The sequence below is a fragment of the Schistocerca serialis genome, chromosome 3 (genome assembly GCF_023864345.2).
Source record: "Schistocerca serialis cubense isolate TAMUIC-IGC-003099 chromosome 3, iqSchSeri2.2, whole genome shotgun sequence".
In the NCBI taxonomy this organism is placed as follows: Eukaryota; Metazoa; Arthropoda; class Insecta; order Orthoptera; family Acrididae; genus Schistocerca; species Schistocerca serialis.
The window spans coordinates 143696475-143708560 of NC_064640.1; the positions used below are offsets into that span (position 1 = coordinate 143696475).

The following is a 12086-nucleotide window of genomic DNA, read 5'->3' on the forward strand; positions in this document are numbered from 1 at the left end:
CACTGCACTAACGAACTGATCATAGAGCCCGAGAGTGGCGGAAGGTAAGCAACCTAGCTGCTGTTCTTGCTTGATTTTCTCTGGTGATGAGTATGCAGGGTGATTCACGAAGATATGCAAATATTTTAATATGTTATTCTACAAGTAAAACTAAAGAAAAAAGTGCATATAAACATAGATCCTCAAATGTTTACTTGCGAAGTTACGGCTAATAAAAGATTTTGCCTGAAATTTAGCAACTTCGCTAGTACAAAGCCATCCCAAAACTGTACGACGTTAAAGTAAAGCACGAATTTTTTATATTCTGTTGTTAATGGTCTGGTGAATCTAATAAAACATGTCCCAAACGTGTATCTGCAGTAGTTTTCCAGAACATCCTGAGAAGAAACGATTATTATTGAAGTAAATTTGTTTACTTTCCATTAAGAATGTAGAAACGTTTATGCCATTGTTGGTAACCGTTAGTGAGTTGTTTCAGTCGTTTCCTAACCTTGAAACGAGTTAGCCCACCCAAATGTAACAGTGCAACGTAATTTCCAGCAGCGATGTTCTGGAAAACTACTGCAGATACACGTCTGGGACATGTTTTATTCGATTCACCAGATCGATAACAACAAAATAAATGGAAATCGTGCTTTACTTTAGCCTTGTACAGTTATGCGATGGCTTCATATTAGTGAAGTTGCTAAATTACAGGAAAAATCTTTTATTAGCCGTAACTCCGTAACTAAACATTTGCGGACCTATGTTTATAAGAACTTTTTTCTGTAGTTTTACTTGTAGAATAACGTATTAAAATATTTACGCATCTTCGTGGATCACCCTGTAGATATAGATGTTCAAGCTCGTTATGTACCTCACCACGCCTGATAAACGGGAACACCACTAATGTACTGTGGCTGCCTTCTACTGGTCACAGAGAATTGAAATTCAAATAATTTACTTACACATTGATAGTGTGTGCGAAGTTACGTTGACACCCGACAATGCCGTCTGAGTGCTTCACAATTTTTAGACAGTAAACCGTGTACCGCTATTTGCAAAAGTCACAAATAAAAATTCACATATGAGGTTGTGACAGGTAAGGTATACCTTTTGAGTATCATTTCTTACAGTTCTTTTAGAGTCGTCCTTAGTTGTTCATGTTACAGTCTGTAATACGCTGCCATCGTGTTAATTGCGTCACACATTATTTTCACCTTGATTTCTGTGTGAAAGTAGTAAAATACTGTCTTAGAATGTCTAGAAGCGTATGTGTGAATTGCAAAATGTCATGATATCTTGAGGCGGTAAGATATAATAATGTTAATTTGGTTTTATTAAATGTTATAAGATAAGCAGTTATGCTACTATGTACACAATAGTGTATGGCAAACGCCGGACCTTCGAAAATTAGTGTGAACCTACTGGCATTCTTTGGACGATTTTACGTATTTGTAATACGTTCCTCATACAGTCATTTAGTTTGTTGTAAGTAATATTACAAAATTTCTGGTATGGATATATTCAGTGTTCTTCTCGTACATGTTTCTAAATACTTTCATAATGTATATTAGTGCTGTTTGTTGTTAGTAAATAATTCGTTGACGAAACCTATATAATCTGAGTGTCTGAATAGGTATTGGAAAGACTTGTTTAAGGGAAAGTAATCCGTAACATTTATACAACTGTTCTTTACAAGTCATTAACAAAAGCAACAATAAACGGTAAAAACTTTTGATTAAGATTGGTGTCAACAGCTGAAGAACAACGGTATTGCATGGAGCAATCATGTTCTGACTTCTGATCATATTGTAAGACAATATCTTAGAGAAATAACATGGCGGAAATTATCTGTTGTAGTAATGTCTTTGATGCGTACGTATATATTATCAAGGTACTGGTCAATAGGAGTTCGGGGCTGGGTGTTTGGCGAAGGAGGAAGGCCGACGGCAGTGTGTTATATGTAGTAAGGCGTTTTGTTCTCTCTGAAGGTACTGATCAAATGCTAATGAGGATATGTGAGTAATATGTAATATACTATTCTTGATTTAAGCAGTAATGAGAACTGAAATGCAGCGTTCTGTTGAACTGTAGCTCTATGAACGGCGAGCGTAATCAATTCTACTGAGTGGCCGATTTATTGAAAGACATTTACGTGGAGAGAAGTGAAAGGCACGATGGACAGGCGAAAATTATCGTAAGTCTTAATTTTTGTTATGGTCTGATCGATTTTCTTTTTATTTTACCTAATAAATGTCATAATGGTTGACAGTTGCCTATAGTGTTATGCCGATGTATGACGCTCACAATAAAATTAAGTTCTGGCTGCATCTTTCAGCGCGTATCAGAAGTAGTATAGTGTTTAAGAGACTTGTAAAACGTGCTTTAAATTGTGCTAAGAGCATGATGCATGATAACGCGCTGCTCTTATCCTTGTTTTAAACTGACAAAAGTTCGTTTTACACTTGTTTCAATGTGTCGCTCGTTTTAATGAAAAGTTGTTTTACTGTAAAATTTACGAATTTTTAATTCAAGTTGTAATTTTTTATTACAAACATTACGATCGAAAAATTTTATCAGTCTCAATAAAAAGCATATAGTGCTTTCATCAATATGATAGGTAAAAGTTTGTGTGTTTTCTTTTTAAATAATTGAAATATGGCCACAGATGTCTTGTTGAATGAAAAGAGGGAGATGCTTTGCCTTGCACTGTTACAATACTAAGAACGAGGGTGCTTTATTTTTGTGAAGCCTGGTTATGTTAGAAATTTTGTCACTCATGGAAACCAAAATGTAGTAGTACTCATTAAGCTTGAAGATTGGTTAGTTGATTGAATGCAAGCTCCAATTGCATTTTGAATTTGACAAACAAGAAGGAAAAATCTCGAGACATCATGTCACACACGTAGTTGCTCCTGGAGGGGGGGATGGAATTGAAAATACCCTTCAAATTCAAGTTTTGTGGTATTGGTAGAGTCAACTGGAATGCAAAGGCCAAGCACAAATGACAAAAAGCCAGTTGTAGAATTTACAGCAATTTCAAAATATTTGTACAAGAGCTGTTTTGGATTCAGCAATAATAACATAAAGAGATTAATAAATCATGTTTGGAAATGAAGTAATGTTCCTCTGGAAATCCTGTTCCTCACCACTGTCACACACACTATCTGCCAGTTTAACACTACTGCATTTACCGTGAAATCTATCTGTAGTGATGATTTTGATAGGTGTCTGTGGAATGCAAGCCCCTGCTTCATCTCATCTTGGGTCTTTTTTTAAAAATAAAAAAAAAAAAAATAAAAAAAAAACATTGATGTGGTGCATTTTAATAGTCAGAAATGGCAACTTCTGCCAAGGAAGCAATTGCCTAGACAATAAATCATATAACAGGTGCCATCATATGTCACCAGAAACATGCATTAAAACACACGTGTAATTCTTGTGATAAACAGGCAATGTCAGATGGAAAGCTTCAGAATAGTATCAGTTATGCCAACAATTACTTAACTACCAGCAAGCTTACTACACTGTTAAAAAGAATTAGGGGAACATGGGTATCATCTGATTTGTTAAATATATTTTGAGACAGGCTGTACATGTCTTATTACATGGATTGAGATCTTTGCTTTCAGTGTAGCCAATGATTAAAATAACTCACCATCTGTTGGTTGTGTTATGTATTAGTGTCAGGTGGCCCCTCAGAAGGGAGTGACTACAGTGCCCCAAATGTTTTCTATTGAGGTACACAGATGTCATTTGTCATTGGTGGATGTTGTCTTCAACCAAGCACATGCAATGCAACATCTTAGTGCAGTGTAAGTTGGCATGATGATCTGTTTGATGAAGAAAGGATGTGTCGCTTCAGATGACAATGCCTCTCTGTGTGTCACCCGTCGGTTGTCGACATGCTACAGAGAGGTCAGTACACAAGGCGGGTTGAAAAAGGTCATCGATACATTACAATTTCCCATGAGACTGATATTGGACCATCCCTGCATTGCAGCATTGTATGGATACTGCCAGAGCACTGAAAGATTATCTCATAAGGGCCACTGGAGCTGCTGTGTTCTATTGGATTGTAATGAACAGGCTATGGGAAAGGACTTTGAGATACAGGCGTCCTATTCAGAGTACCCCACTTGATTCGACATCTTGCAGCTCCCCTTCAGTTCTGCTGTTCCCATGTCAACACGTTTTGCCAGTGAAGAAGCTGATAGTTATTTGTAGGCAAGTGTTGGTATCCTCTGAAGCAAGGTAGGGGCCATTTCGTGTGCAGCACCTATGGTGAGCAGTACCTGCCAAATGTTCTAGAGGAAATCAACAGTTTTCCAAGGTTTTATGATGTGGGGGAGACTTCGTTGTTCATAACCTTATGGATCGTGTCATTGTCCATGGTCATCTTACTGCCAGGCAGTACACTGAACAGATTCTGTTGGGCTATATGGAGGCTGCTGCTTACAGTGGTGGCCCTGAATTTCTTCTAATGTCAGGGCTTATGTGGCAGGCATCAGCAGCGATGTCAAGTGAAGCCAGGACGTTGAAGTAATGGAGTGGTTGGCAGTGAGTTCTGACCTAAACAACATTGTCCATATGTGGGACTTGTTTGGCGGATTTTTCGTGGTCGTCCTGTTCCACCACACTCTCTCAAAGAACTCTAATGGGCTCTCATTAAAGAACGGGTGATGATGTTTGGATTTATGGGGCGCTCAACTGTGTGGTCACTACTACCCAGAAGAATGAAAGTGGATACCACAGGATAACCTTCATAGGCTTACAAGGAGCATGTCAGATAAATGTCTGGCAGTGATTAATGCTCACCTATTGAAGCCTTCAAAGTCCAATGAAAAACACCCAGGATGATGGGATGAATGATTGTTTCCACTTTGTTTTCGAGACCTGTCACACATTTAAGTTCTTTTTATGCAAATGATTGAGAATGTAATGGTTTATTGTGTATTTAATTTTTGAAAGGTAAAAGTGTAATTTGGTAACATACCCAGTTATCAATTATTGTTTAGTGGAGTATGGCAGATGCCCAAAATCATGCACAAAGCTGTTAACACGTTGACTTCTGCACATGTAGTGATGGATGTTTCATTGCCAGGCAACGACTTAAGGCGTGAAGCTTTGCTGCAGCTGGTGTGTTAAATATCCAGAACTGACAGAGCCTGTAGAGAGTGCCAAGTTACAATATTGTATTAAATAGTTTATCTATCTGAAGCAGTATGCTGCTGTGGCCATTTCCAGTATTGAGGATAAAGGTGGTACAAGAAACGCAGGAATAGCAGTCTTGGTGTAAACAATGTTATCTTTGGGGTCGTGTTGATCTTAGAATAAATCAAGAGTTGGGGGTTTGAGCCTAACTCCACACCCTAAGATATATTATAAATTTTCTGTCACTTATTGTTGCTTTCACCTCTCGTGATGCTTTTTATATGTGGTGGGGAATGTGGCTGTATGAGTTTAATATTTTTTCCATAATCAGAGGTGTACTACCTGCCGTAATACATTAAGTACACAGATGTGAAGGGCTAACCAACCATGAAACCAATGTTTACATCACTTTACTTTCGTTACACTATTTTCTACTATAAATGATACTGTTATGTTAGTGTGTGATGATAACAGCAATGAAAAGGAAAAGGCTTGCCATTGCTTTGCTAGTCACATTGTAAATGAGGAGAATGATGAGATGATCGCTCATCATACAATTACATATGGTAGTCTCTTTTTCGAAATTTGGATGTTTAGATGTACATGCACTTGTTTATTCTCTGCTACAGGTGGAGCAGATTTTGTACCTTAGCAACAAAAATGTTTTCAGCATGACTTGCACAACTACTGCTGTAAAGTCGGAGCAATCTTCCATGTGATTATAATTCTGAAGCATTGATAGATGTGCTTAGCAAGAAAGCTGTTCCTATTGCACCTCAGAGTATGGCTTGCAGGCCGAAGAATAATAATAATAATAATGTGCCATAGTCACACTTTTGACTTTTTTTTTTTTTTTTTTTTTTTTTTTTTTTTAAACTCTGTTGGTTCATCTGCATAACTTGTTGGACTGGCACCAACAGAAGTGTGTCTTAATTTCACTTCAATTGAGAATGTAATAGTGAACCTCTGTAAGAGGTATGTACTACATGTCATTGCGTAAGTGATTTTACTTTCACAGACAGTTCTTCATTTTTTAAGTGACTGGTCATGGAGATTAAGTGACTGATTATGGTCTTTTATCACACAATCGCAAAAGTATTTCAGTGCTATAACTGGTTTTGATCAATCTGTCTTAGTAGACTGACTAAAAGCACTTTGCGTTGTCCCCATACCTTGTTTTGTGTTGACAAAACAAAGGGAACTTTGTCAGCACTTGCAGTATAACCATTTAGTCTGATGGAGATAATTGGCTGATATAAATCCATTATATCATTATCAAATGTTTTTTTGATTGTGTTGTAAAAAATAAGATAACACTGTCTGCTACGTCAGGCCCAGAGTGCTGCTCACAGAATGTGAAGATTGAAATTAATTCTTCATTAAGCAGTGTTTGTCTGTGAGGTAATGTACTTTTGAATTATCGTTTCATTCTGGACATTTGATAATTTTGATTGGTCTCAAGCCCAATACTTTATTCAGCTAAATTTTGTTTGGGTTTGGGAAGACGAGGCTGACTTGATGGGTGCTCATTTATTCATAAGTATTATTCTGTTTACTGCCAAGCAAAATATGATTGTCAAACTCAAATTAGTCACTCCACTCTCTTTCCTCATTATTTTAAACTGATTAAGATTAATTCAGTTGTGGCAGGTAACAAAATACCTGCTATACAATACTGATCCCTAAAGTAAGAGATACGTGAACTAAGTTGTGATAAATTTGTTGTAAAGTTTTGCAAACAAATTTTTCTCTCACACTAAGTGTCGTGAGAAGTGGTAAATCTTCAGATTTTACCACCACCACCACCATGAAATAGCTTTGAATTCTAAAGTAAATAAAATGATCTCGAATCATATCTGTCTAACTGTGCTATATCTCACTGCCTTCCGCATATTGGACTAGGTGGGCTGAAGAAGGCTAATATTGGACAATTTTCCTGCAAATCCTAATATTTTTCTTCTTCATCACAATGTAATTGAGAGTTACATATAAAAGCAACAGAGCTCCTTATGTTGATTTTCATACTACCCATTCTTATATGGTGACTACTTAAACTGGCCATTAATGCAGGCATTTCATTTAGGTTTCCTATGTTGGGTATAGTTTGATGTAGTCTAAAGGCTGATCTTAAAGATTTTTCTCGGCATCTGTAAATAAACATGCAGTCTGTTTAGAAGTTGTTGTGTTGACAGCCCCATTACAAAACTGTTGGTGCTGTACATTTATACACACCCATTATCATCATCTAGTGGTCAAGAATTAAGTTGTTATTGGTAAAAATGGAAAATAATTATTGTCAGGTAGCTCACAAAATTGTTGCTGGTAGGTTATTGTTCAGTGTTGAAAGATTTTGTGAGACATGTAGGGCTTTCTATAAATGTATTCAAAGTGGATAACTGATATTGAGCTGGCCAGATACTTGAAAGGCATTGAGTAAAGTGCTAGGGAAATGGTTTGATTGTTCAGTGAACTGGGCGGGAAGATTGAAGGTAAAATAACTGAACAGGAAATGGTGCATCAAGAAATTGTAATGTAAAATATTTTAATTCAGTGATTGAGTTATGTGGACAGACAGTTCTGTTATAATGGTTTCTTCATAAAAATAAGACAGATGGATTTGCAGTTGCATATACACTCATTTTTTGCTGATGTACATTTCAGTTTTTTCTTCTCGGCCCACATCATTTTTGTTTGGGTATGTAATCTGTATCTAATCGTACATTCAATTCACACTTTTGTTAACACTGTACTTTGCACTAAATGCAAACTCCAGTCCAGGACTGTGTGAAATATTTGGAGGTATGTAGGTGTAATTTTTCAGGTGAAAGCAGAGTACGTATGTTGAAAGGTAGTGTGTTCATCTTTTCCGTGCATTTGTTTATCTTCCCATCTCATTGTGTAAAAAAGAGGTGCTCAGTTAGGTTCTTCAGTTGATCAGACTAATGCTTATTATGTTAGAAAGCAGCAAAACCACTTTGAGAAGCCTGTGCACAAACTTTTGAGATTCTGACCTCATTAAAGTTTGTTTACTCTTGTAAATTCTGAGAGATCATCTCATATTTGTCACCTTAAATGCAATATTCTTTCTCAGATGCAAATGGAAAAAGTGAGTAAATTGCCTATATCTTCCATTGCAAGACAGTGCGTGCTTATTTAATATAGTTGCATAATGGTCTTTTAAGTTGTAATATTATTTTTTTCTCAAAATTTGTGTGTATTAGCTAAGTTCAAATATTACAGTACATAAAATTTTGAAGTCTCTCTTTACTGTGTTAATAAATATGCCAAGTAGGCAATGTAATGAGAGCTGCAATGGACCTCGTTTGTTTCTTCTCATTTTGGACTTTTATAGGACATCTGGTGATACACTTTATGTAATTTTGGGTCTCCCGAAGACAGCTACAGCAGAAGATGTCAAAAAGACATATAGGAAACTTGCCCTAAAATACCATCCCGATAAGAACCCCAATAACCCAGAAGCTGCTGAACGGGTGAGTTACTTACATTTGTGTCTTTGTTTTTTTTAGAATTAGCCTCTGTTTCAGTTGCTAAGATGTTGGAAACTGTTACTTTATTCCAATCAGCCTATTTTTCTGTTGAGGTTCCCTGGAGACTCTCTTCAGGGAATCGTAAATAAAGGAAAGTTCTAGCACCCCCTCCCCGCAGCTGCAGCAGCAGCAGCAACAACAACAAAAACAAAAAAAACACACGCACACACGACAGAGTTAGTTATTGTTATTTAGTTTACAGATATCTGGATGTTACAATGTGTTTACTGAGGACAGTAAAAGACAATCCCATTTTCATAATGTTTTTCTTGGATGAAAATACTGTGCAGCAGTTAGTTCTAAGGCTGAGAAACTATGTGTTGAAACCAATCACAGACTGCAATGTACGTACTACTTTTAACATTAAGGTTTTATGCTACAGGAAGCTTTGAGTTGGCGATTTGTTTAGAGCAGATGTAGCAACAGCTCGCAGAGCTGTCTGCAAGGTATCAGCCTACATTGCCTCACTGAAGAAAGAATGCGTCAAAGCGCCTTTGGAAGGAGCGACATGAGGAAAACCCAGTGTGATTTTTATCAAATAACAAGGTGCTGAGGAGTGTGCTCATCTCTCAAATCTCCTGGTGGTGAAAGAGCAGAGAAATTTAGGAATCCTGGGTAGTTTTCATTAAATGTAGTATAAGCAATCTGACTCTAAGCTTAACCAGAGCATATTACACTGTGTACAAAGCACTACATATAACTTTGGGGTGAAATTCTGTGTATGAAGAAATTCCAGTACCAAAAGAAAATTAAACTAACAGGGGTTGCAATGCAGTGAGAGTGGGAATAATTAAGAATGCATTTATATAAAATGGTGACACCTTTTCCTTGTTGGCCATAGCAACTTTTACTTTTTATCTCTCTCTTTTTTTTTTTTTTTTTTTTTTTTTTTTTTTTCATTGTATTGTGTCTTTATATTGGCCCTGTATGCATTCCAGGAAACAGTCTGTTTTGTAAGGGGGAGAAGTTTGGAGATCACTCCTTTTCTGTTTACTGTCCTCCTCCTTTACACCACAACTCCTTCTATAATAAATGCTGTGTATCCATGGAATAAGATTAATATCTGCAGTCAAAGTGTGATAATTGGGTCAATATCCGATTTTAGCAGTGTTGCCAAGCATCTTTCATATTAACTTAGATTGACACTGAAACTCCTTTGGTGCATCCATGTTTAGTGGTGTACAACAAGGCTGAGTCCTGAACAGTGTAGTTTCTGAACTAACATCAAAACTTACCTCTGGTTACAGTTTACACAATCTGTCCTTAGTGCTGATTTTCCGTTAGTGTAGTGTGGTGAAGATATGTAGCTCTTGTAATGATTCTTTCGAGTTACATAAATCAAACAGAACATGTGAAGAGTGGAAATGTCAAATGTTCGAAGTGCCATTTTCTGTCACAAAACGCATTTCAGAGCTATTGTTTTCTCAGTACTCTGTGATGTGTCCCTAGGCTTGATCCAAGTGCAAAATTATGGAGAAAAATGTTGCAAACATTCAGTGCTAGATGGTGCATGGTCTTTGTGCCAAGCAGTGTCTCCCCATGCAGGTCAAAGTGCCATGCATCGTCTCCTCTGTGGTTTGAACAGGTAACACACAAGGTTGTGGTGAATGGGAGAATTTTTGGGCTAGGCCAGATTTTGCGTTTACAGAGAAATGAAGAAAGGCAAGCAAGATCTTTATTCTGCAAGATTTACACAAGACTGTTGTCAGCTAAGGCTATGAACCCATTCCATGTAGTTCCAATGCATGCAATTGACTATGATTTTAAAAATGTTGTTGAAACATAGTTGTCAATGCGGGCGTTTAAGGTCTCCAAACGCACTGTGGTCAAAGTCTCTCATGCTTGTTCATCTCAAATAGCTATTGAAGACTCTGCTATGAAGCATAAGAATGGAAAAATTTCAATTTATCTAAGAGGACAGACCTAGACTGATGCAAGCAATACCATACTTCATCTGAAAGAGTGGCCATGTTTCTCAGCTGCAAAACAGAAAGACCTATTGATGATATTGATATTTCTTCCTCAACAGCACAGAGAGAGCTGCAGTAAACTTTGCAACATATGACCCTAAGAATAGAGTTGTGTAACAAACAGAAGTTGTTACTGAGAGATTTTTCCTTCAGCTCAATTTTGTTTTTTCCATGTGAAAAAATTTAAAAATAAGTGATTTTTGTTGACTACAATTCAATTTTAGTTAAAACATTACTGCTGTATTCTGTACTTTTTGTTATCACAAATAAAATGTAATGCCTCAGTATGAATAGCACAAAAAAAAAAAAAAAAAAGTTTTGGCTCTTGGAACCAGACAGTTCCTTGGCATGGTACCTAGAATGTTCTTAATAAGTTACTTATTTTATAATTTGTCTCATTATCTTTTGTAGTGATGAGGAATCAGAATACCTTACCAATAAGTTATGCAGAAGAAGGGATATAGTTTCTATGATTGCCCTGACAAATGTGAGATTTGGCACTTTCGAAATTTCCATTCTTCAGTTTATCATATTAAACTGATAATGGTTTTCCAAGTGTGTGTGTGTGTGTGTGTGTGTGTGTGTGTGTGTGTGTGTGTGTGTGTGTGTGTCAGTTTTTCTGTTTCGTGAAACTTTGTCATCATCTAATCTTGAAAGGAAATTTTAAAGGACTTGCGGTGGAAGCTCCATTTGTTGAGTAGATTAGAAAATTGGTTTGAATAAGCTGCTAGGAGCAACAAGTTTTAGATGGAAAGACAAAATTGTAATTGGCTATATCATACTTAGCATTTTTCTGTTTTTTCTAGGAAAGTTTCTTCACCAATTTGTTCAGATTCCATCCCATTTCATTGTTTAATATTATTTTTCCCTTCCTCTCGTGAAAATATTGCCTTCTTACACAGTAATACAATACTTCTAACAACTCTTGTAAGTCTTGGCTTGATGTGTAAGATTGTATGATTTTTGTTTCAGATGCTGGTATCCTAGTTTCTATGGGTTTATTTATGCTTCGTAATTTTTTGTTTGTAGTTAACTGTTGCTATCCGAGTTTACATATTGTCATTTTGTCATTTGGAGATAGTAAGGGGAGCTGCGGACACTAGAAAATGAAGTATCAAGTTGAAAAATCAGAACTTTTCCAACATATTCTTCTGTTTATATTCAGTAGAGTGGCAACAGCAGCAGAGGCACCCAGAAACACTTGCGCCTTGTATGGGAATAATGCCATTGGGCAGTGCATTGCAAGAAAATAGTTTAGTCATTTTGTAGAGGATTGTTTTGGCATTAGTGACTCTCCACGTTCAGGAAGATCTTTGCGGTTTGATGAATATCATGTAAATGCTTTAATACACAATAATTCATGTCATTGTACTCAAGAAGCAGCAAATGTGATGAACTGCTATCATTCCACCATCGTGAGGCACTTGCATAC

General features: G+C 36.8%; 1 protein-coding gene across 6 annotated transcripts in view; it reads left to right on the forward strand.

The window, feature by feature from the left end:
* Positions 1-1848: 1848 nt before the first annotated feature.
* LOC126469850 (dnaJ homolog subfamily C member 5) overlaps positions 1849-12086 on the forward strand; it is a 90807-nt gene continuing 80569 nt past the window's right edge. For 2 of the 6 annotated variants that reach the window (XR_007586083.1, XM_050097153.1), the window contains exons 1-3: positions 1951-1973; positions 2059-2179; positions 8489-8627. Coding sequence is in view for 5 of the 6 variants with exons in the window: in XM_050097153.1 (XP_049953110.1) it covers positions 2160-2179; positions 8489-8627 (159 nt within the window). In the remaining variant the exon portion in view is untranslated. Of the gene's footprint in view, positions 1974-2038; positions 2180-8488; positions 8628-12086 lie in introns of all 6 variants that reach the window. The other 4 variants (XM_050097150.1, XM_050097151.1, XM_050097152.1 and 1 more) reach the window with 4 other exon arrangements.